The 26,470-nt window shown below is 37.4% G+C and overlaps 1 protein-coding gene across 1 annotated transcript in view; it reads left to right on the forward strand.

Moving 5' to 3' along the window:
• WDR44 (WD repeat domain 44) overlaps positions 1-26,470 on the forward strand; it is an 84,380-nt gene that overhangs the window by 24,900 nt on the left and 33,010 nt on the right. The window contains exons 2-8 of the mRNA XM_043895866.1: positions 2,034-2,067; positions 8,743-8,817; positions 16,778-17,414; positions 17,902-18,032; positions 20,431-20,526; positions 21,812-21,948; positions 23,627-23,710. Coding sequence (XP_043751801.1) covers positions 2,034-2,067; positions 8,743-8,817; positions 16,778-17,414; positions 17,902-18,032; positions 20,431-20,526; positions 21,812-21,948; positions 23,627-23,710 — 1,194 coding nt within the window. The remainder of the gene's footprint in view (positions 1-2,033; positions 2,068-8,742; positions 8,818-16,777; positions 17,415-17,901; positions 18,033-20,430; positions 20,527-21,811; positions 21,949-23,626; positions 23,711-26,470) is intronic.

A 26,470-nucleotide genomic window follows, 5' to 3' on the forward strand; every position in this document is an offset into this window, starting at 1 on the left:
ATTCTGTTTTTTTTTTCTTTTTTTGACAGCTAAAAAACCTGATCAGATTTCTCAAAGTGGAAGTCATGAGGAAGGCAGATTTTCTTTTTCTTTCCTTCTCTACCTCATATGGGGCTTGAGTTTTTTGAAAAAAATCTTACTTCCTCTTGTCTCTATACCTCTGTGGCAGGTGATTTTCTTCTTGGTTGGAATTCAGAATATGTGCTACATGGGAATTTGAGCCTCTTCAAGGTTTTTTGTTTTTGCTTTTTAACCTTTTGTTATTGATTTGATTGCACTTGTATTATTTTACACATTCTTTGTGTAGAATCTTGATTCCTTATTTAAAAATTGGAATAGCCTTGGTCCTAATCACCTCTGGATAAAGAGGATTTTGTTACAGAGCAGTATATGTTTGCCAGGGAAAACAAGTAATTGGGGATGAAATTTTTTCGTTCCTGGAAATTATCCTTTATTAAGATTAAATTATATTGTCCAGGCTCTGCAATGGGCAGGTACTATTTTATACAGCCACCTTTTTTTTTTAAACAAGCTCTAAAAAACCCCTAAACTAGGATTGTGTCTTAATTATCTTCCTTTCCTTAGTCTCTGATATATAGTAAGTGTTTCATAAATGTTCGTTGAATAAAGGGGTTGATTTTCTATTGAGTGGCAAAAGTAGCTTTTTAATCACACTTTTTTTTAATTAGAGGTCAAAGATTACTCAATTTGGCACATTGAGAAGCTTGGTAGTAGGACTTGATGCTTCTCTTGATTCTGCCCCTAACTAAATATGTGACTTTGGGGAAAGCCATTTAGTCTTTCAGCGCCTCAGTTTCTTTACCTGTAAAAAGAGGCTCTATGGCTAGATAGATCTTGAAGGCACCTTTCTACACAAAATTGTATCATCTGTGATCACTGCATTTTAAAAATTTAGAAATGGCTTATTAATATTTATGATTTAAAAGCTTCCTAGTGTGTAACCCTGAAATATAATAAGCAGCTGTAAGGGTATGTCACTCTTTTATGTTTTGAAGCAGGTATCAAGTTGTTCCTATTTGAAGAAAAACATGGGGGGTGAAAATAATTAGTGAAAAGTTACTTTTAAAAATTATCATATCTAAAGTAGCCTGTATTTAAGAATTGAGTTTTGTTGTAGTAAAAAACAAAGCAAAAAAGAGCTATGAACAAAAATGGTTTCTCTCTCTTTAAAAGCAACGTAAATGTCTAATGCATATGAAGCTTTTCATCCATTGGGCTTCCCTTTGTGGCTCAGCTGGTAAAGAATCCGCCTGCAATGCGAACCTGGGTTTGATCCCTGGGTTGGGAAGATCCCCTGGAGAAGGGAAGGGCTACCCACTCCAGTATTCTGGCCTGGAGAATTCCATGGGCTGTATAGTCTGTAGGGTCGCAAAGAATAGGACATAACTGAGCGACTTTCTTTTTTTTTTTTTTTTTTTTCCAAAATAATGTGTCAGGTTTTTATTTGAGTGACTTTCACTTCACTTCACGTCACTATAAATCAAGGAAGCACAAATTAAGACAGCAGTGAAATATACTTTTGCCTATCGAATTTTCTAAACATTTAAAAATAACACTCATTTTTGGCAAGGTTATTAAGAAACAGAGATGTAGAGCAATGGGAGTGTAAATTGGCACAACTGTTCTAGAGAGCAATTTGAGAGTTTCTCCAAACGCTGAAAAGCATGTATACTTTTAAGCTGCATTTCCACTTCTAAAGAAATTTGTGGAAGAGTACAAAATTATATTCACATTAATGCTAATTATAGTGTTATATATGTAGGAAAACAAAAGATACAAACTCAGATCTCTTGGTGGTAAGACTATGGGTCACTTTAATTTTCTTTACTTTTTTATGTTCTCTGCATCTTCTGTATGTACAGAAGAGTTTTTTATTTTTTTTTCAGAAGCTTTTTAAATGACAAAATATATAAATGTTTTTAAAAATATGGACTTGCCTTTAATGAGTGTATAGAAGGATTTCCCTTCTCATAGCCACTATTCAACACCTTCTTGCTTTTATTTCTGAACAGGTATCCAGGAAAAGTTGGGATTTCAGCATTAAAGGTAAGTTGTGCTTTGTGAAAGTCATAAGTGTATTTCTAAAAATCACATACACTTTTCATTCATTTTTCTCTTTTTTATGTAATTCTTCATTTTCTGCTTTTGCTTTCTATTACTTATTTTTTGCTAAGTAATATTATCATTGTATCTTATTTGAGGTGTGATTAAGTATTCTAGAAGTAACCTAGTTAAATACTGTACTGTAAGGAAGGGACTATAAGTCTTTTGTAGATTTCTACTAATTTTTATTTGGTTTATAATTTTTAGAATAAAGGAACACTTGTATTTGTGTATGTGTATATTTTATAAAGTAACTAAAACACTTGTATATTTATTATGGGCACATGTATGGGTATCATAACTACATATAAAAATCAATCCTAGCCTTATATTCAAGCAAAGAAATTTGATACTGAGAAATTACGCCAATGAGAACCATTTTAAATACAGGAATATCACCAAACAGAACTATTTACATCAAATAGAATATATACTGTATGTGTATGTTTGTATATGGTGGTGTTTGTGTGTATGTCTGTACATATGTATGTATAATTTCAAACATGCCATATATTTTTTTCAGTTCCACTGTCTCTACCTTCTATTTATATATATTAGATACTGATAATCTTTGATAAATTATGGGATATTCATATGGAATATTCTGTACAGTGGTTATGAATGAATTAGTTATATGCAATAACATGGATGAATTTTAGTACCATGGTGTCGAGTTGGGGGGAAACAAGTCACAGAAAAATATGTGCAGTAAGATTCCATTTATATTAAGTCTCAAAACATGCAAAATTAAAGAATATATTGTTTAGAGATATAAGCAGAGTAAAACTAAAGAACAGCAAGGAATGATAAGCACAAAGTTTAGGATATCAGTCATCTCTGAGGGGGTAAAGAATGTAATGGAAATGGAGAAGAATATACAGGAGACTTGAAAGCTAATAATAAGACTTCTTTTTATTAAACTGAGTACTTAAGAAAGGTTATATCATAATTCTTTCATCCTTATATTTTATAAAAATCCTTTATATGAACTATTTAATAAAACCATTTAAAAAATAATGCATGGACATGGTTAAAGTTCACTCAGTGTGGAAATAAGATGGTTGAAATTGTAGCTTCCCTCCCATTCCTCACCCTCCATTTCCCAGTCCCCCATCCACAGACTGTTGCTGGTTATGCTTGTAGATTTTAAAAGCCACTTAGATTGTAAGATGTTTTTAGGTCATCACAAATAGGTTTGGGGAATCTATTTTATCTCAGTAATTATAGATTGTCCTTAGCTTGAATAAAATTAGGTAGAAAATGTACATATTTAGTAAATAAAGATGAAGTTAGATATTTGTATTTTTTTTTACTTTTTATATTGAAATAATTATAGAGTCACAGAAAGCTGCAAAGATAGTACAGATAAGTCCTGTTTATCCTTCACCTATTTTTCCCAGTGGTTATGTCTTAATTATAGTATATCAAAACCAAGAATTTGACATCAGTACAGTGTAAGTGTATAATTCTGTGTCAGTTTATTACTTGTGTATATTTGTGTAACCACCACCACAATCAAGATGAGATTTTATCACCACAGAGATCTTCCTTTATAAAGTCATACCCACCACCTCCCCCACAATATCCCTAATCCTAGACAGCCACTAATCTGTTTTCCATCTCTATAATTTTGTCATTTGAGAATGTCCTAAAAATTGAATCATGTAGTATATAACCTTTTGAGATTGGCTCAATTGATCCATCCAAGTTGTTGCCTGTATCAATGGTTCATTCCTTTTTGTTGTTGTGTAATATTCTATGATATGGATGTACGTGGGTTATTGAGTGCTTATTATGTATAACAGCATATCTGTTGATATCTTAAGCAATCTAAAGAAAAGTTTGATATAGTCCCAGCTTTTGATGACTTTACAAGCTCACAGAAGAGAGCTATATATAAGAAGGGATAATAAATGAGGTATTGATATTTGTAGACTAGAATGGATCTTAAGTACTACAAGGAGTTTGGAGGAGGAATGGGAAGATAGAACAATGGTGAGGGCAGTGTTACCTGGAATAGCAGAGAAAAGTTTTTGGGAGGAGATAGAACTTGTGTTAGGCTTTGAAAATTGGGAGATATTTACATAGGTAGATAGAGAAAAAATGGGAAAGCATTATATGTTAGGTAATAGTATGAACTAAATAGTATGCAAAGGAGAGAATTTGATGGGAGTGTTGAAAGACTGGTGTGACCAATGTAAACATTTCAGTGGTGGAATGTTGGAAAAATAAATTGGGGCCATATTTCCATGAGTCTTGAATGTCAGGTTAAGAAATCTGGCCTTTACACTATGAAAAACAGTATGGAGATTCCTTTGAAAACTAGGAATAAAACTACCATGTGACCCAACAATCCCACTACTGGGCATATACCCTGAGGAAATCATAATTGAAAAAGACACATGTATCCCAGTGTTCACTACATCTCTATTTACAATGGCTAGGACATGGAAGCAACCTAGATATCCATCGACATATGAATGGATAAGCTGTGGCACATATATATTATGGAATATTCCTCAACCATAAAAAGGAACACATTTGAGTCAGTTCTAAGGAGTTGGATGAACCTAGAGCCTATTTATACAGAGTGAAGTAATTCAAAAAGAGAAAAACAAATATCGTACATTAATGCATATATGTGGAATCTAGAAAGATGTTACTAATGAGCCTATTTGCAGGGCAGCGGTGGAGACGCAGACATAGAGAACAGACTTGTGGACACAGAGGATGAAGGAGAGGGTTGTACAAATGGAGAGAGTAGCATAGAAACATATATACTACCACATGTAAAAGATAGCCAGTGAGAATTTGCTATATGACTCAGGGAGCTCAAACTGGTGCTGTGTGCCAACCTAGAGGGATGAGATGGGGTCTGCAGTGGGAGGAAGGTTCAAGAGGGAGGGGACATATGTATAACTATGGCTGATTCATTATGTTGATGTATGGCAGAGACCAGCACAACATTGTAAAGCAATTATCCTCCAATTAAAAATAAATTTACAAAATTTTTTTAAATCTGGACTTTAAAATTTTAAAGCAAAAGACTCTGATGGAGAGATGGGGTTGATAGGAATGTATGGATGCATATGACAGCTATTTGAGTTTCCTGGGTTTTTTGTTTTTTTTTTCCTCTCCTCTGAAAAAAGAACAGCAATCTCATCTCTCAAGCATTTTTTTAAAATTTCACTTTAGTCACAGTTAATAACTTCCCCTTCCTCACTACTAAAACAGAAGTGACCTGAATTTTTTAGTAACTAACATTTTTAGCTTAATGTTCTTTAGTAGATAATAATGAAGATTTCTTTGAGTATAGATCACCTTTGTACAAATGATTTGTGAAACTAGGTCCTTTGGTGGTGTGCTTTTTAAAATTAAAAAGCTCAAATCTTACAACTCAGTACTATGAGGAGGGTACAAATAACTCTTTAATATCCAATATAGATGGAGGGAAACAGTGGTGTGAATTGCTGGAAATTGAATGGAAATTGGATAGAAAAACCATACCTTTTAAGAAAGCATGTTTCAAAAAAAAAAAAGAAAGCATGTTTCTTAGGTTCTGATAGATAGGAATTAAGAGAAATGGCCTGATGGTGGGAACCGGGATTTAGTTGGTACTGTGCTTTTGTAATGGGGCAGCCCATCTCCAGAAGAAGGTAATAACTGAGGACTGTCTCAAGTCTAGCTAAGTTGATGTTGGTTGTCTGCAGGCACATGCTTGGCTTCCATTGCTTTGTCCTCAGCCTGATTGAAGTGCTGGGGGAAGGGCCTGGACCTTAGACCTTACCAAGGAGAGAATCATAGATGACTATATACCAAATCAGATTTTACTAAGAAATCTAGTTAACCTCTTTAGAGATTAGATCATCTGGTAGGTACACTATCACTCCTTAAAACTAGGACTTAGCAGCAGTTTACCTTATAGGAGTTGATTATCTTTCAAAGTTCAAAGTCTAAGAGAGTTTTTTAAAGCCAAATAAAATAGAAGCCTAATCACTGCTTGGCAGTTTTGGTCTGTGATCTTTGTAAGTACTTAATTAAATCAAATTAAATTGAGGTACAAGAATTATTGGTATGTATTTTTCTTAGGTTAACTTAGGGAAAATATCTATGGAATTAAGGTAGTACAGTGCTTCTGACTTCCCTACTAATAATGAACAGTTATTAGAAGGTAATTGGAGGAGGACATGGCAACCTACTCCAGTATTCTTGCCTGGGGAATCCCATGGACAGAGGAGCCTGACTGATTACAGTCCAGGGGGGTCACAAAGAGTGAGACACAACTGAAGGGACTTGGAACACATGCATGCAGTTAATTTGTAGGACAGTTGAAGGTTTTTCTCTAATATACATGAATTGTTCTTAACGATCATCAGCTTTCAAGAATTTGCTCTCATCTTGTCAACATGGCTATTTTAAAGTGATCAGGGAAGACTTTCATAATATAATAATGCTTGAGCTATGACACTAAGGATGTTAAGGAACCATCCAGTTGGCCAAAGTATAATTCTGGGGTTATGATGGGAAAGGGAGGTGATCAATATAGATGTGAAAGATGCAGTTCAGTTCAATTCAGTTGCTCAGTCGTGTCCGACTCTTTGCAACCCCATGGACTGCAGCATGCCAGGCTTCCCTGTCCATCACCAACTCCTGGAGCCTGCTCAAACTCATGTCCATTGAGTCAGTGATGCCATCCAACCATCTCATCCCCTGTCATCCCCTTCTCCTCCCTCCTTCAATCTTTCCCAGCATCAGGGTCTTTTCAGATGAGTCAGTTCTTCACATCAGGTGGCCAAAGTATTGGAGTTTCAGCTTCAGCATCAGTCCTTCCAATGAATATTCAGGACTGATCTCCTTTAGGATGGACTGATTGGATCGCCTTGCAGTCCAAGGGACTCTCAAGAGTCTTCTCCAACACCACAGTTCAAAAGCATCAATTCTTCGGTGCTCAGCTTTCTTTATAGTCCAACTCTCACATCCATACATGAAAGTGAAAGGAAAGTGAAAGTGAAAGTCACTCAGTCGTGTCTGACTCTTTGCGATCCCATGGAATAGTCCATGAAATTCTCCAGGCCAGAATACTGGGGTGGGCAGCTGTTCCTTTCTCCAGGGGATCTTTCCTAACGCAGGGATTGAACCCAAGTCTCCCACATTGCAGACGGATTCTTTACCAGCAGAGCCACCAGGGAAGCCATCCATACATGACTACTGGAAAAACCAAAGCTTTGACTAGACGGACCTTTGTTGGCAAAGTAATGTCTCTGCTTTTTAATATGCTGTCTAGGTTGGTCATAACTTTTTTTCCAAGGATCAAGCGTCTTTTAATTTCATGGCTGCAGTCACCATCTGCAGTGATTTTGGAGCCCCCTAAAATAAAGTCTGTCACTGTTTCCATTGTTTCCCCATCTATTTGACATGAAGTGATGGGGCTGGATGCCATGATCTTAGTTTTCTGAATGTTGAATGTGAAAGATGCATGCAGGAGCCAAATCATATTAGGTGCTCATGGACTATGGTAGAGATTAGATTTTATCTAATACTTCAAATCCCCTGAAACAACTTTTCTCTAGAATAATCTATATAAGATTGGTAGTATTTCCCAAATGCTGAGAGGAATTCAATGAAACAACTTTTCAGCTTGAAGATATTGGAAATCCCACAGTCCTACAGAAATACATCTAGCATATTAAATCTTTAGCAGTATAATAATCTCTGGAGTAGAGAGATTATTGGAGCCTATCCTGATACTTGTGTAATTGCTACCTTAATATGTACATACATCCTTATATATCTTAGGTCAGTTAAAAATGGTTATATAGTAACTTCCTGACAAACTCTGTGATGGACACCAAGAATTAGGAAAATTTTTTTCTCAGTGTCAGTAGTAGCATTCAAATTCCTGTACTTTTATAAATGTAAAGAAAATTTAAGATGGAAAAGAATACTGTGTTATGATTTGCAAATGTATGATTGTCTTATTTTACCCAAATTTTTTTCCAGCAGAAATGCAGCATCCATTTCTACCTTCTTTAACCTCTCAAATATATATATATATGTACGTATGTGTATATGAATGTATACGTAGATATATATGTATTTTTGGTGGGTTTAATTTTCTTCATCTGTTACTATTTGGGGAACTTCATTTAATACCAGTTAAATTTTGATTCCTTTTATCTAAAGCATATAGAGTTTCCAAGAAAACAACTCTCTGAATATGGTTTTCCACATTTTCCATATTTATGGAGCAACACTTTGGGAAAAATAGCAATTCTGATTCAACCCTTTGCTTAAATTCGTAACCTTTTTGAGCTACAAAAGTACTTAGTAGTTCTTATATTCCTGTACAGTTTTTTATTGTTAAAAAGTTAGGTACACTTTAAAAGAAAATATCCTATTACAGTAGAAAAATAGAAAATTGCTGATTGGTAACCTTCTTATGAAAATTAAATTGTCCCAATTGGCATAAAATCTCTGGGAATCTATCAGTACCCAAACGTCTAAGCCCTTTATGGGCCTTTGATTTATTAATGCTATAATTTCTAATTTGTAGCCATTTTAAACAGAGTTTTAAAAGAAGATGTCATCATTTGGTTTGTTCTTTTCTTTTGAAAATAGGAAACAGAGAACTCTGCATACAAAGTTGGAAATGAGTCCACTGTACAAGAACTGAAACAAGATGTATCTAAAAAGGTTGGTAAGATAAAATGTCAATATTAATTTAGCAGATGTCATATTTATATGATATATTTAAAGTGGAAATTTTTTAATATTATTTTAGTGTAGTACCTTGTACATGCTGAATGTTCAGTAAATGTTCCTTGAATCTGTTGCATTTGATTGAAAGCACATAAGACTTTTTAGAAGTAATTTTGTAATCCAACTAATTGGTAATTTATCTTTGAATCAGTATTTTGAAAAATGTTTTATAATATATTTTTATTTTTCATACTTGTATTTTTGTTAAAGTAAGCTATAGCTACTCTTAAGGTTAGTACCAAGAGGTAAAGGTATTGAAAAGCTTAGTGCAGCAAATTCTGATGTCTTGAGGAGTTAGAGGTTACAAGAAGTCATTACTCTTGTAGTACATTTGATATTTTTTAAGGAATTGATGATATGAACCTTCAGAGTTTGATTTACTAAAAGAGACTGAGTATAAGATAAAAATGTTGACAATGGGTTGTTAACAGTATTGGAATAAAAACCAAAGAGAAAGAATGGTGTGTGTTCATTCATTTATATAAGTTTTGGGTGTTTTCTGTGCTGCAGGCACTGTTCTAGTCGGTAGATTGCCAGAGACCAGTGAGATGACACATCTACCCCAGAGTTTCTCAACAGCAACACTTTGGGATGAATAATTGTTTGTTGTGGAGGGAAAGGGAGACTGTTCTGTGAATGTTTAGCAGCATTCCTGGCTTTGACTCATTGGATGTCAGATCCCAACCCCCACCCACCCCTACCCATCTTGACAACCAAAAATGTCTCCAGACATCACCAAATGTCTAGGGGAATGGTACTGGGCAAAATCACCACCCCTGAAGATTCATTGTCATACCCTTATGGAATTTAGAAAATTAATGGACTAAAAATTTTAATATTGAGCCTACGTTTTCCTTTGGGCTTCCCTGGTGGCTCAGCAGTAAAGAATCTGCCTGCAGTGTAGGAGACCTGGGTTTGATCCCTGGATCAGGAAGATCTCCTGGAGCAGGGCAGGGCAACCCACTCCAGTATTCTTGCCTGGAGAATCCCCATGGTCAGAGGAGTCTGGTGGGCTACAGTCCATGAGATTGCAGAGAGTCAGACACAACACGACTGAGTGACTATAACTAAGTATAGTTAGTAGCCCCCCACCCTCAAAAGCTACAGTCCATGGGGTCACAAGAGTCAGACACAGCTTAGCAACTAAACCACTACCACCACCTTCAAAAGTGGCATTTTAAGGAGCATTTAGAAGCTGAAAAAATAGTAAACACTATGGGGCAATAGGGCTTCCCAGTTGGCTCAGTGGTAAAGAATCTGCCTGCCAATGCAGGAGTGGGTTTGATTCCTGAGTTGGGAAGATCCCCTGGAGGAAGAAATAGCAACCTGCTCCGATAATTCTTGCCTGGAGAATTCCATGAACAGAGGAACCTGGCAGGCTACAGTCCATGGGGCTGCAAAGAGACACGACTGATTGACGATGCACGCACATAGGGCTATAGAGTGAGTCTTAAGACTCTAGGTATTAGTTTTTAAGTTCTAGGCCATTCAGGTAAATTAAGTATCCAACATTAATGATACAGGGTATGGAGTTACGTGCTGGATCAGGACACAATCCCTGTTCTCAGTAACTTACATTTTAGTAGAATAAATTAGATCAACACAAAACTGAATGTAGTAAGTATTCAAATAAACTCTTAAGCTATTACAAAAAAGCAAGGGAGACTTTACTTTCTGCTTGAGGATAGGAATGGGGAAGGAGGAAGTAGCATCTGAACTGGTGTTCTTGATGGATGGATAAGATTTGGGCAGGCAGAGGTGGAAGAGAAGAGGCATAAACAAAGGCGTGGAGATTCGGAATGTGCGGAATGTTTGATGATGAGTCTAGAAACCAAATTTAGGGCCAGATTACTGGAATACCTCTTATGTCATGCTAAAACATCTGGTTTTTATTTTACAGTCGCTGTGAAAGGAATGAGTTTTTTGAAGCAGAGAGGTGATAGGAAACATAGTTTTGATTCTCACTGTTCTCTTGTTCTTTCCCTGTTTGCTGCCTCCTGAAACCCAGGGGGGAAAAGCAGAGCTAGGTACTATAAATAGGTGTTATGGGAGCATATCAAGAGGTAGAAAACATGGGCCTTGCTTTCCAGGTGTAGAGAAAATATTTATACAGAGTTAGCTCATGTACTACTCTGCATTTATTATATTCTAGTTCATATTATAATGAACAGTAAGACTGATAGGAGTTCAGAAAAGGAAGAGATTGTCTTCAGGTAAGGGATGAGGGAAGGCTTAAGACTTTCAACCTTTTTTTAACCTCTCTGATGGCGTAGGCCTTTTCACTTTGCATAGTTATCATTTGAAACCTTTACATTCACCTCATCTCATGGTGCCCACTTGGGTCTGCTCATTTTCAGCAGATAACCTTGCTTCCCACTGCATGTAGGTGTCAGAGGCTGTGCTGTGGCCTGCTAAGTTGTTTCAGTCATGTCTGATTCTTTGCGACCCTATGGACTGTAGCCCACCAGGCACCTCTGTCCATGGGGATCCTCCAGGCAAGAATACTGGTGTGGGTTGCCATGCCCTGCTCCAGGGGATCTTCCCGACCCAGGGATAGAACTGGCAGCTCCTGCATTGCAGGTGGATTATTTACTGCTGAGCCACCAGGGAAGCCCATCAGAGGCTAAGAAGCCTAAATTCACTCCTTTCCATCATCTCGAAATTCCCTCTCTGCAAATTTTCATCTTTTACCTCTTTTTCATGTAATTCCTGAGAATTTAGTATTCTTTTTTTTCCTGTCCAAAGTAGAATGGTATAAAGAACCCTGGACTTTTGGAGAAAAACCTGGATTTCAGTTTTGACTTTGTATTTTACTAGCTGTGGGACCTTGGGTGAAATTCTTAATGCCTCTGTCTCAGATTCCTGCTTTTGTATGGTTGTTGTTCAGTTGCTAAGTCATATCCATCTCTTTGTGACCCCATGAGCTGCAGCACGCCAGGCTTTGCTGTCCTTCACTGTGTCCTGTAATTTGCTCATACTCATGTCCATTGAGTCAGTGATGCCATTCAACCATCTCATCTGTTGCCCGCTTCTCCTTCCGCCCTCAGTCTTTCTCAGCATCAGGGTCTTTTCCAGTGAGTTGGCTCGAGGTATTAGAGCTTCAGCTTCAGCATCAGTCCTCCAATGAGTACCCAGGGTTGATTTCCTTTGGGATTGACTGGTTTGATCTCCTTACAGTCTAAGGGACTCTCCGGAGTCATCTCCAACACCACAGTTTGAAAGCATCAATTCTTCCACAGTCAGCCATAAATGGTCCAATTCTCACATCCATACATGACTACTGGAAAACCATAGCTTTGACTCTGCAGAACTTTGTCAGCAAAATGAAGTCTCTGTCTAGGTCTGTCATAGCTTTTCTTCCAAGGAGCAAGTGTCTTTTAATTTCATGGCTGCAGTAACCATCCGCAGTGATTTTGGAGCCTAAGAAAATAAAATCTGCCACTGTTTCCACTTTTCCCCCATCTATTTGCCAAAAGTGATGGGACCAGATGCCATAATCTTAGTTTTTGAATGTTGTGTTTTAAGCCAGCTTTTTCACTCTCTTTCACCCTCATCAAGAGGCTCTTTAGTTCCACTTCACTTTCTGCCATTAGAGTAGTATCATCTGCATATCTGAGGTTGTTGATATTTGTCCTGGCAGTCTTGATTGCAACTTGTGATTCATCCAACCTGGCATTTCGCATGATGTACTCTGCATGTAAGTTAAATAAGCAGGTTGACAATATACAGACTTGACATACTCCTTTCCCAATTTTGAATCAATCTGTTGTTCCATGTCCGGTTCTAACTGTTGCTCCTTGCCCTGCCTATAGGTTTCTCAGGATGTAGGTAAGGTGGTCTGATATTCCCATCTCTTGAAGAATTCTCCACTGTTTGTTGTGATCCACACAGTCAAAGGCTTTAGTGCAGTCAATGAAGCAGAGGTAGATGTTTTTCTGGGTGGAATTCCCTTGCTTTTTCTATGATCCAATGGATGTTGGCAGTTGGATCTCTGGTTCCTCTGCCTTTTCTAAATCCATCTCATACATCTGAGATTTCTTGGTTCACATACTGTTTAAGGATTTTGAACATTACCTTGCTAACATGTGGAATGAGTGCAATTGTGCAGTAGTTTGAACATTCTTTGGCATTGCCTTTCTTTGGGATTAGAATGAAAACGCCTTTTCCAGTCCTGTGGCCATTGATGAGTTTTCCAAATTTGCTGACATGTTGAGTGCCGCACTTTAACAGTATCATCTTTTAGGATTTGAAATAGCTCAGCTGGAATTCCATCACAGTCACTAACTTTGTTTGTAGTGATGCTTCCTAAGCCCCACTTGGCTTCACACTCCAGGATGTCTGGCTCTAGGTGAGTGACTACACCATTGTAGTTATATGGGTTAATAAGACCTTTTTTGTACAGCTCTTCCGTGTATTATTGCCACCTCGTCTCAGTCTCTTGTTCTGTTAGATCCTTGCTGTTTCTGTCCTTTATTGTGCCAATCTTTACATGAAATGTTCCCTTGGTATCTCCAGTTTTCATGATGAGAACTCTAGTCTTTCCCATTCTGTTGTTTTCCTCTGTTTCTTTGCATTGTTCACTTAAGAAGGTTTTGTTATCTCTCCTTGCTGTTCTCTAGAACTCTGCATTCAGTTGGGTATATCTCTCCCTTTCTCCTTTGCCTTTTGCTTCCCTTCTTTTCTCAGCTATTTGTAAGACCTCCTCAGACAACCGTTTTATTTTCTTGCATTTCTTTTTCTTTGGGATGGTTTTGGTCACCATTTCCTATACAGTGTTACTAACCTCCATCCATAGTTCTTCAGGCACTCTGTCTACCAAATCTAATCCCTTGAATCTATTTGTCACTTCCACTGTATAATCATAAGGGATGTGATTTAGGTCATACCTGAATGGTTTAGTGGTTTTCTCTACTTTCTTCAATTTAACCCTGAATTTTGCAATAAGCACCTCATGATCTGAGCCACAGTCAGCTCCAGGTCTTATTTTTGCTTACAGAGCTTCTCCATCTTTGACTGCAAAGATTATAATCAATCTGATTTCAGTATTGACCATCTGGTGATATCCTTGTATAGAGTCATCTCTTGTGTTGTTGGAAAAGGGTGTTTGTTATGACCAATGTGTTCTCTTGACAAACTCTGTTAACCTTTACCCTGCTTCATTTTGTACTCCAAGGCCAAACTTGCCTATTACTCCAAGTATCTGTTGACTTTTGCATTCCTATCCCCTGTGATGATAAGGACATCTCTTTTTTGGTATTAGTTCTAGAAGGTCTTATAGGTCATCATAGAATAGTTCATCATCAGCTTCTTCAGCATTAGTGGTTGGGGCATAGACTTGGATTACTGTCATGTTGAATGATTTGCCTTGGAAACGAACAGAGATCATTCTGTTGTTTTTGAGATTACACCTAAGTACTGCATTTCTGACTCTTCTGTTGACTATGAGGGCCACACCATTTCTTCTAAGGGATTCTTGCTCACAGTAGTAGATATAATGGTCATCTGAGTTAAATTCTCCCATTCCTATCCATTTTAGTTCACTGAATCCTAAAATGTTGATGTTTACTCTTGCCATCTCCTGCTTGACCATGTCCAATTTACCTTGATTCATGAACCTACATTCCAGATTCCTATGCAATATTGTTCTTTACAACATCAATCTGTAACTTTCATCACAACACACATCTACAACTGGCATCATTTCTGCTTTGGCTCAGCTTCTTTATTCTTTCTGGAGCTATTTCTCTACTCTTATCCAGTAGCTTATTAGACACTGACCTGATGAAAAGGGGCTTATCTTTCAGTGTCATATCTTTTTGCCTCTTCATACTTTACATGGGGTTCTCGAGGCAAGGATACTGAACTGGTTTGCCATTCCCTTTTCCAGTGGACCACGCTTTGTCAGAACTCTTCACCATGACCCATCCGTCTTGGGTGTCCTGCACTACATGGCCCAGAGCTTCATTGAGTTACACAAGGCTATGATCCATGTGATCATTTTGGTTAGCTTTCTGTGATTGTTTTTGTTCTGGAGGCAGTGGAATTGTAGTTTTTGCTTCTTCGGTCTGCCTTCTGATAGATGAGCATAAGAGGGTTGTGCAAGCTTCCTGATGGGAGGGACTGGCTGTTGGGGAAACTAGGTCTTGCTCTGATGGACAGGGACATGCTCAATAAATCTTTAATCCAATTTTCTGCTGATGGGTGGGGCTGCTTTTATAGAAGGGAGATAATCTAGTTACCTCACAAAAGCTGTGTAAAGATTGACTAGAAAATGTGTGTACTGGATCTAATACACAGCAGACCCTTTCTCTTCTCCAGAACTTATCTTCCTTTCCTTTGGCACCTTCCCCTCAGCTTATAAAAATGCTGGAGCACTTTCTTGAACCCTCTTCCATGTGTAGCCAAGCTCTTTGAGAACACAGACTGTACTGGCTGTCCCTGTGTCTTCACCTCTTTTTTTAAAAGATTTATTTGTTTGTTTTTGGTTGTGCTGGATCTTTGTCCCTGCACACTGGCTTTCTCTAGTTCTGGAGAGCAGGAACTACTCTTCGTTACATGCGCATTGCAGTTGGCTCTCTTGTTGTGGAACACAGCCTCTAGGCCGCGTGGACTTCAGTGGTTGTGGCATGTGAGCTCAGTAGTTGTGGTGTACTGCACAGGCCCACCTGCTCCACGGCATGTGGGATCCTCCCAGGCCAGGGACTGAACCGCGCGTCCCCTGCGTTGGCAGGCAGACTCCCAACCACTAGACCACCCAGGATGCCCTTCACCTCTTATTCCTTCTTGAACCTACTATAATCTGGCTTCTGTTCCTGCTAAACGACTCAGTGCTCAGTAACTACCTAATTCACAAATTAGGTGGAGTCTAGTTAATATTTCTCTGGTGAAAGTGAGGTAGATCTAGGATAAAAATGTGAAGATTGACAAAAAATCATATATAGAATATGCTGCAAAATCAGGGATGAATATTATTGAATGTCATACTATCCAGTTCAACTTGGCACAAATTTGTAGTAAATCACATCAGGATAGTTTCATGAGACGGTCTGTTAATTTTCTGGAGCCAAAGAATTGAGGAAGCAGAAGTCATCTATGGCTCTGTGGTAGAAAGATAAGTGAGTGGGCTGGGAGATTTAATGTGTTAATGATGACAAGACTGAGTAGAAAATACGTTTTCTTGTAAATGTTGGTAGAAATAACAGAAAGCCTGCCTGTATTTTTCAACTATAGATAAGACATAAAAGGGGGAAAAGGCAAGATGAGCTGGGTATTTGAACTGTTGATGCTCCTGACATCTCTTTGCAGAGCGGGGGGTTAGATGTAGCCTGTTTAAGAACTTTAATCTCTCTGGATCTGTTAGCTTTTCATGTTCAGGCCTGAGTTCAGAGCTAAACAGCTTGAATTCTTGTATAAGGTGGTTTTCATTCTCATAGTTTTGTTAACTAGACTCAAACCAGCAGGCTATTACTGCAACTAACTTGGCATAAATATGTAAATAAACTATGACATGAAGCATCTGAATGTAAATTTAGGTTTAAAGTTTTTTTTTTTTTTTACAGAGTTGATTGAACTTCTGTGATTACACAGACTAACACAGATTCCTTGTTATAATGATTAAGAGTACAGTTTCTGGAACCAAGCTCCCTACATTTATACTGGTTTCATTACTTACTAGCTTTGTAACCTTGAATAAATCTCTGTGACTTAGTTCCCTCATTTGTATATTGACTATAGTAAGAGTGCTATCTTATAAGATTGTTATAAAGATTAAAACACGTAAAATGTTAAGAACATTGCCTGGCACATAGTAAGTAAAATATAAATGATTAGTTAATATTATGTTCTTGAAAATCACTTCACTGTTTTTTTAAACTGCTTTTTAACCTTTCATCAGATTATTGAAAGTATTATTGAGGAGAGTCAGAAAGTACTACAGCTTGAAGATGATTCTTTGGATTCCAAAGGAAAAGGACAGTCTGATCAGGCTATTGCCAGTCCTGTCACAGCTGGAAGAGATCTTAGCAATATACCTGGACTGTTAGCCATAGATCAAGCACTGCAGGAAGATTCTCAGAAGGCAGAGAGTCAGGATGTATCTGAAGAAACTGAATTAGAATCAAAACAATGTTTTCCTTCTGATGACACATGTGAGAAGCCAGTAGATGAAACCGCAAAGTTAACTGAAATAAGTTCAACTGCACAGCTTAATATTCCTGAAACTGTAACAGAAGTGTTGAACAAGGAAGAAGTGGAAGTCAAAGAAAGTGATGTTCTAGAATCTGTATCCTCGCACTCCTTATCTATGAAAGATTTTGCTGTAGTGGAAGAAGTTGCACCTGCCAAACCGCCAAGACAGCTTACTCCAGAACCTGATATAGTAGCTAGTACAAAGAAGCCTGTTCCAGCACGCCCACCCCCTCCAGCTAACTTCCCACCTCCTAGGCCCCCACCTCCATCTCGACCTGCTCCACCACCAAGAAAAAAGAAGAGTGAATTGGAGTTTGAGGCTCTTAAGACACCTGATCTAGATGGTAAGTATTAATTGAGACATAAGGATCTTTGTGGGGAGTTTGGGGAGTTGAAACTTGACCTTTCTGATTTTTTTTTCAATTTATGCTGTATTTAACCACATTGATGACCAAGTTATAAAATGTATTTTAGTAACAGAAAGCCAAAATGTTTACATTGGTATTGTTGCATTATTGTAATTAAACATTTCAGCAGGCTTTCAAATCTGTTACCGTTGGAGAGCCAGAGTGGCACAGTGAAAAGAACATAGGATTTGGAGACTTAGGATTTGAATTCAAGCCCCAGATCTCTTCATGTATAAGGTGTATAGCCTTGAGGAATTTAAATAACTTATTTGAACTGGTTTCCCCTAATATAAAAAGAGAGTAATGAAACCACTTTTCTCATAGGATTGTTCTAAGAATCAGATAAAGGTTTAAGCACTTTTAAGCTATGAATAAGGTCATATAAGTATTGGTTGTTGTTGTTATTATATTATTATTATTGCAGTTCCCAAAGAGAATATTACATCTGATCCTCTCCTAACTGCGAGCATGGCTTCAGAGAGTACAGTCAAAGATTCTCAGCCTTCTCTTGATTTGGCAAGTGCTACCAGTGGAGATAAAATAGTTACTGCCCAGGTTGGTGAATATGTGTTATATTTGATACAGGCTGTCTCAACTTTCTGCAACTAACTGGTTTGTTGATTGTTGAACCTTCTTTCTTCTCCAGGCCAAATATTTCCTTGTCTCCAAAACCTGGCTACCACATCCCTTGTCCAGCTCTGCTACTAAGTAGCTGACTGATTCTAGCAGCCTTTTTAACATCTGAGTCTGAAATGGCTCATTGATAAAATGAGGGGAAAACCTTCCTTGAAGGTTTATTGCAAGATTGAAATGAGCTAAAGTATGCCAGGTACCTGGTATGTGTGTTCAAAAAGTGACAGATGCTGCCATATGTAGTATTTATTAAAAATACCAACTACCGTCTTCATTTATCTGACCTATAATGGTCAAAGGACTTCCCAGGTGGCGCTAGTGGTGAAGAACCTGCCTGCCAACGCAGGAGACATAAGGGATGAGGCTTCGATCCCTAGGTCGGAAAGATCTCCTGGAGGAGGGTATGGCAACTCACTCCAGTATTCTTGTCTGGAGAATCCCATGAACAGAGGAGTGTAGGGTTGCAGAGAGTCATACACAACTGAAGCGACTTAACACACACACGCACACATAGTGGTCAAATTGGGAGCTTTTATTTTTTACAATTTCCTTTTCCTAATCATGAAAAAAAAAAAAAGCCTTCATACAGTAGACTATACATCCATATATGAGGCAATATAGAAAGAACTTGATAACATGAATTTCTACCTCTGCCAAATTCTGGAATTCAAGGGTTACTTACATGGTAGCTCTGATGGGGCAGGTTGGCAGACTGGGAGATATTATACTAAGTGAAGTATCAAATAGAGAAAGACAAATATCATATGATATTGCTTATATGCAGAATCTTAAAAAGTTACACAAATGAACTTATTTACAGAACAGAAACAGACTTAGAGAATTGAACTTATGATTACCAGGGGTGGGGGGTGGGGAAGAGTAGGTGAAGTAGATTGAGAGTTTGGAATTGACGTATACGCACTGCTATATTTAAAATAGATAATCAACAAGGACCTACTGTATAGCACAGGGAACTCTGCTCAATATTCTGTAATAACCTAAATGAGAGAAGAACTTGAAAAAGAAGAGCTACACTGTTTATAATAGCCAAGACATGGAAGCAACCTAGATGCCCATCAGCAGACGAATGGATAAGAAAGCTATGGTACATATACACAATGGAATATTACTCAGCCATTAAAAAGAATACATATGAATCAGTTCTAATGAGACGGATGAAACTGGAGCCCATTATACAGAGTGAAGTAAGCCAGAAAGATAAACACCAATACAGTATAATAATGCATATATATGGAATTTAAAAAGATGGTAACGATAACGCTATATGCAGGACAGAAAAAGAGACACAGATGTATAGAACAGGCTTTTGGACTCTGTGGGAGAAGGCAAGGGTGGGATGATCTGAGAGAATAGCATTGAAACATGTATATTATCAAGTGTGAAACAGATCGCCAGTCCAGGTTGGATGCATGAGACAAGTGCTCGGGGCTGGTGCACTGGGATGACCCAGAGGGATGGGATGGGGAGGGAGGTGGGAGGGGGGATCAGGATGGGGAACACATGTAAATCCATGGCTGATGCATGTCAATGTATGGCAAAAACCACTACAATATTGTAAAGTAATTAGCCTCCAACTAATAAGTGAAAAAGAAAAAGAAGAGCTATGTGTGTATGTATAACTGAATCACTTTGCTATACACCTGAAACTGACACAACATTGTTAATCAACTATACTTCAATATAAAATAAAAATGTTTAATTTTTTTTTTTAGAAAATCAAGGATTCTGTGGCCACTGGACTTGGAATAAAATTCAAAACACACATACACACAAAAAGACACAGTGGTCTTTTCATAGCCTTAGAGCAGAGGTCAATAGTGGCCTGATTTTATAGGGTCCTCAAGCTAAAAATGGTCTTTGTATTTTTAAAGCATTGTTTTTTTAAAAAAAGAATATTCAATAGACACTATATGTGAAGCAAAAAGCTTAAAATCTTTACTATCTGGCTGTACAGGAAAAAGTTTGCCAACCCCTGCCCTCAAGACATCCATGTGTATAGTCCTGATTAATGGCAAATTTTACTAGCAGAGAACTGATTTTGGACCAAGTTCAAATAGAACATTTATTTGCTTTCAAGACTACTCAGACATTATTTCATGAGCAGCAACACTTTTGGTACCTAATGTTTTTTAGCATGATGGGAATAATAAAAGACTGAAATGGAATGTTCTGTTTAAATTTTCAGTAGGCTCCATTATCTGTATTATGGAATTCTTTAGAACTGTGTGTGGTAATGAATAATTGAATATTTATAAAAACTGACTCAGTCTACTTTCTGTTTATAAAATTATAATTTCAGGAAAATGGAAAAGCACCTGATGGGCAGACAATAGCAGGTGAAGTGATGGGCCCTCAGAGACCTAGATCCAACTCTGGGAGAGAGCTTACTGATGAGGTATAATTAAATTTTTTTTTTGTTGTTCTTGAAAATAAAAAATATAATGGTCATAGTGAGAAGATTAAAAAATTCCAGAGATGAATGGTGATGGCGGTTGCATGGCAATGTAAATGTAGTTAATGCCACTGAACTATACAATTAAAAGTGGTTATAATGATAAATTTTGTATTATATATATTTTACTCTGATCAAAAAAATAAGTTTATTGCTATTAGGTAAAAAAATCATATTGTAAAAGAAAAAATGAAAATTGAAGATTGTCTTAGTTTTTGTTTTTTTAATGTGCTGGAATTTTAACTCTGACTTAAACTTGCCCTTTCACACAATTATATGGTAGAATAAATGTATTGAAAGCCAAGGCCTATGTTTTATAGGAAGTAGGCTTAAAAGGAACTTGATATTATATACATGTGTCATTATACATGTAGATGATGTACAGTATATACAAGCTCAATGCTTGATTCTTAACTTAAAATTTAGTATATATCTGTTGGCTAATTTATTCAGAATGAAGCTTTGAAGCAAAATCTGAGTTTTTGTTTCTTTTAAACAATACATTTTAAAAAAATTATTGTACTTTGGAAAACAGTTTTGTAGTTCCTCAAAATATTAAACATTGAGTTACCATGACCCAGCAATACCACTCCTATGTATACAGCAAAGTGAAATGAAAACATATGTCCACACAAAAAATGTACATAGGTGTTCATAACTAGCTAAAGTGTGGAAACAATACAAATGTCTGATAAATAGATAAATAAAATGTAGTATATCCACCCAGGTGGACTGTTTTTTGGCAATTAAAAGGAATGAGATTCTGATACATGCCATAATATGAATGAACCTTGAAAGCATGATGCTAACTGAAAGAAGCCAATCACAAAAGACTACATGCTATATAATATAATTTATATGAAATGCCCAGAATAGGCAATTACATAGAGGAAAAAAGTACATTAGTGGTTGCCAGGAACTGAGAGGAAAAGGGAATAAGGCATGACAGCTAATGGATATAGGGTTTCTCTTGGGGGAGGCAGAAATGTTCCAAACTTAGATAATGGTGGTAATTGTACAACTCTGAGTGTACTAAAAACTGTTGAATTATATATTAAATGTGTACATTATGTGGTGTGGGAATTGTATCTCACTAAAAATGTTTACAAAATTATTGCACACAGTACTGAATGTATCTAGAGAGTTCTTAGCTTAAATTTTTTAGGATTTTGTGGACTCAAAAAGATAATTAAATTATAGGTACTCTTGGTGTTATTTTTTACTTCAGGAAATTTTAGCCAGTGTAATGATTAAGAACCTAGATACTGGAGAAGAAATACCTTTGAGTCTTGCAGAAGAGAAACTGCCAACGGGTATTAATCCTCTCACTCTACACATCATGAGAAGGACTAAGGAGTATGTAAGGTATGGCCTAATGTTATTATTCATCATTTGTAGTATTTCATTCAAAGTGGTGAAGAGTTCTTTTATGAACTGTGAGAGTCCCTAATTTGGTTTCATTCAGTGTTCTTTTTTTAAAGTTAGAATTAAAATAGAGTCAGTTAATGTATATATTCTTAAACTTTGTCCTCTCTTTTTTAAAACAAGTTCTTTTTTTTAAGATTCCATATTTAAGTGATATCATAAAGTATTTGTCTTTTTCTGTCTGATTTATTTCATTTAGTTTAATGTTCCCAAGGTCTACCCATATTGTCACAAATGGCTGGATTTCCTTCCTTTTTATGGCTGAATAATATTCCTATGTGTGTCACATTTTCTTCATTTAACTTTGTTCTTTCTTATAACTGTGCAGTTACTTGGGGGGAAATATATATCTTAGTTCAGTTCAGTTCAGTTCAGTTCAGTTCAGTTCAGTGGCTCAGTTGTGTCTGACTCTTTGCAACCCTATGGACTGCAGCATGCCAGGCCTCCCTGTCCATCACCAACTTCCGGAGTTACCCAAACTCATGACCATTGAGTCAGTGATGCCATCCAACCATCTCATCCTCTGTCATCCCCTTCTCTTTCTGCCTTCAATCTTTCCTAGCATCAGGATCTTTTCAAATGAGCCAGCTCTTCGCATTAGGTGGCCAAAGTATTGGAGTTTCAGCTTCAACATCAGTCCTTCCAATGAATACTCGGGACTGATCTCCTTTAGGATGGACTGGTTGAATCTCCTTGCAGTCCAAGGGACTCTCAAGTGTCTTCTCCAACACCACAGTTCAAAAGCATCAATTCTTTGGTGCTCAGCTTTCTTTATAGTCCAACTCTCACATCCATACATGACCACTGGAAAAACCATACCCTTGACTAGACGGACCTTTGTTGGCAAAGTAAAAAGTCTCTGCTTTTTAATATGCTGTCTAGGTTGGTCATAACTTTCCTTCCAAGGAGTAAGCATCTTTTAATTTCATGGCTGCAATCACCATCTGCAGTGATTTTGGAGCCCCCAAAAATGAAGTCAGCCACTGTTTCCACTGTTTCGCCATCTATTTGCCATGAAGTGATGGGACTGGATTCCATGATATATCTTAAATATTGTAGTATTTGGTTTGTCTTCTTTTAAAATGATTTTTATTATTCTAGAGAGTATATTAAAACATAAGAGGCTAAAAAGCCATGTGGGATAAATACCTGGTCTTCTGAAACCTTGCTTTAAAGATCAGAAATTTTATAAATAATTGTATTGTCTTTTTAGGGTCAGACAGTGTCTTTAGAGTGAAATGATTGACTTTACTATGAGAAATATGTAGACCCAAGAAGTAATTTCTGTGAAACCAAAGCTTTCACATGATGTGCCTGATAAGTAAGGAGGAAGATATTTACAAGTTAATTTGTCATTTCTGTGCAGCATGTTTTACCCAGCACAATGCCTTTTTTGTGTTAGTTTTTTCATAAATTCCTGAATTGCATTTGTTTATGTTTTATGCATTGTACCATCTTTCAAGTCTTTTAATTCTCAGGGTCATTTAAATTAAACCTACATAAAGCATGTAAACATTTTTTTTCTTAACACTTATTAGTTAATTGTATAGTAAGTATACATAGAGAGTTTTGAGAAGTTTTGAGAAATGGCTTCTTTTAAAATGACTTCTTCTTGTAGTAATGATGCAGCACAGTCAGACGATGAAGAGAAGTTACAGTCTCAACAAACAGATACTGATGGTGGACGGTTAAAACAGAAAACGTGAGTTACATCCAATTTCTTCATTTCAGGCTTCTATTACTATATGTGTGTGTGTGTGTGTGTGTATTTTATATATGAGAACTGTCATACTGTTTTAAATCTATGCTCTGGCCAGTTTGTTTGTCCATCTACCACCACCACTCCCTGCCCTCAGGCAATGGATTATGAGTTCCTCGAGGCTGTCTTGGTCATTTTTATAGCATCTGACATACAGTAAATGATCAATAACGTTTTGCTTCATGCTTATATTATTTTTCTAATGGTAGATAGGTACCAGAAGTTTTGGTAGAAGAACATGATTGTTCTTGAAGTTGCTTTTTCCATTTCACATCATTGCTCCAAATCCTATTTGTCTTTCTAAACTCAACTACATGAGACTCTTCCTGACTACTCCAGTTCATAGTAAAGATTTTCCTGTTCTCAATTTCAGTGACAGCCATAGTCTATATACCATACATTTGCTATTTATATTATCTTAAATTGTTTTCTTATTTAAAAAATAAATACATGTTAAACAACTAGACCATAAGAACTGATACTTTGGAACTGTGGTGTTGAAGAAGATTCTTAAGAGTTCTTTGGACTGCAAGGAGATCAAACCAGTCAGTCGTAAAGGAAATCAATCCTGAATATTCATTGAAAGGACTAATGCTGAAGCTGCAGTACTTTGGCCACCTGATGAGAAGAATTGACTCATTTGAAAAGACCCTGATGCTGGGAAAAATTGAAGGCAGGAGAAAGGGACGACAGAGGATGAGATGTTTGGATGGCATCACCTACTCAGTGGACATGAGATTAAGCAGGCTCCAGGAGATGGTGAAAGACAGGGAAGCCTGGCGTGCTGCAGTCCGTGGGGTCACAAAGAGTCAGACGTGACTGAGTGACTGAACAACAACATGTTCCAAAAGGATTTTGATCATACCATTCTTTTTCCCTGTATAAAAATCTAGCACAGTGGTAGACATGTAGGATTTCCTTGATTGTACACAAGTCCCTTGTTGAGTCACTCAGTTGTGTCTGACTCTTTGCGACCCCATGGACTGCAACATGCCAGGCTTCCCTGTCCTTCACTATCTCCCAGAGTTTGCTCAGATTTATATCCATTGAGACAATGATGCCATCCAACCATCTCATCCTCTGTCACACCCTTCTCCTGCCCTCAGTCATTTCCAGCATCAGGGTCTTTTCAAATTAGTTGGTGGCTTCAGCTTCGGCATCAGTCCTTCCAATAAATATTCAGGACTGATTTCCTTTAGGATTGACTGGTTTGATCTCCTTGCTGTCCGAGGGACTCTCAAGAGTCTTCTCTAGCACCACAGTTGGAAAGCATCAGTTCTTTGGCACTCAGCTTTCTTTATGATCCAAGTCTCACATCCATACGTGACTACTGGAAAAACCATAGCTGTGACTATACGGACCTTTGTCGGCAAAGTGATGTCTCTGCTTTTGAATACGCTGTCTAGGTTTGTCACAGCTTTTCTTCCAGGGAGCAAGCATCTTTTAATTTGATGGCTGCAGTCACTGTCTGCAGTGATTTTTGGAGCCCAAGAAAATAAAGTCTGTCATTGTTTCCATTGTTTCCCCATCTGTTTGTCATGAAGTGATGGGACTGGATGCTGTGATCTTCATTTTTTGAATGTTGAGTTTAAAGCCAGCTTTTTCACTGTCCTCTTTCACCTTCATAAAGAGGCTCTTTAGTTCTTCCTCACTTTCTGCCATGAGGGTGGTGTCATCTGCATACCTGAGACTATTGATATTTCTCCTCGCAATTTTGATTCCAGCTTGTGATTCATCCAGATTGGCAGGCATTTTTCATGATGTACTCTGCATGCAAGTTAAATAAGCACGGTGATAATATACAGCCTTGCCATACTCGTTTCCCAATTTTGAACTGTCCTTTGTTCCATGTCCAGTTCTAACTGTTGCATTTGACCTGCATGTAGGTTTCTCAGGAGACAGGTAAGGTGGTTTGGTATTCCCATCTCTTTAAGAATTTTCCACAATTTGTTGTGATACACAGTCAAAGGCTTTAGTGTCATCAATGAGTCAGAAATAGATGTTTTTCTGGAATTCCTTTGCTTTTTCTATGATCCAGTGGATCTTGGCAATTTGATCTCTGGTTCCTTTGCCTTTTCTTAATCTAGCTTGTACATCTGAAAGTCCTTTAATTGGCAATAATTTAGTCTAAGGCCAAAGCGAGTTCTCCACTCAAGTCTGATCTTTGCCTCATGTGGAAAGTATAGCAAAGAAAACATTGAGATTTTTTTAGAAAAGGTATGCCCACAGTGGAGGTATATGATAACACCTCAGCCATCTGGACCCTGGCTGTCTAGCAGTGGCAACTATTAAGGACCGTATAATTAGAATTATTCAGGAGGTGTATAGACATCTAGGAAAGAGTGCTCCATGCAGTAAAGCTCATCATTTTTTAAAAAGAAAAGCTCCTCAGGTTTATTGAAAACCTTTATACGTCTTACATAATTTTAAAAAGTCTGGTCATCTGATATTTGATCTCAGAGCAAAATAGAAGCATCAAACCATGACAGATACAAGTTAGCACATACGAATGTCAGAGAATACTCTGATTGCAAGAGAAGAATCAGGAAAATGATAAAAAGGACTCATATATTGCTCAGCCATTCTACATGGCAGTGCTTTCAACTTCTCACGTCATGATGTTCAGAACATGGTATTATTTGCACTGAATCCTGGGGTAAGCTGATGAGGCAGCTGATGGCCAGAAGAGACTGACCCAGGGTT

This window comes from Cervus elaphus, chromosome X, assembly GCF_910594005.1.
Source record: "Cervus elaphus chromosome X, mCerEla1.1, whole genome shotgun sequence".
Classification (NCBI taxonomy): Eukaryota; Metazoa; Chordata; class Mammalia; order Artiodactyla; family Cervidae; genus Cervus; species Cervus elaphus.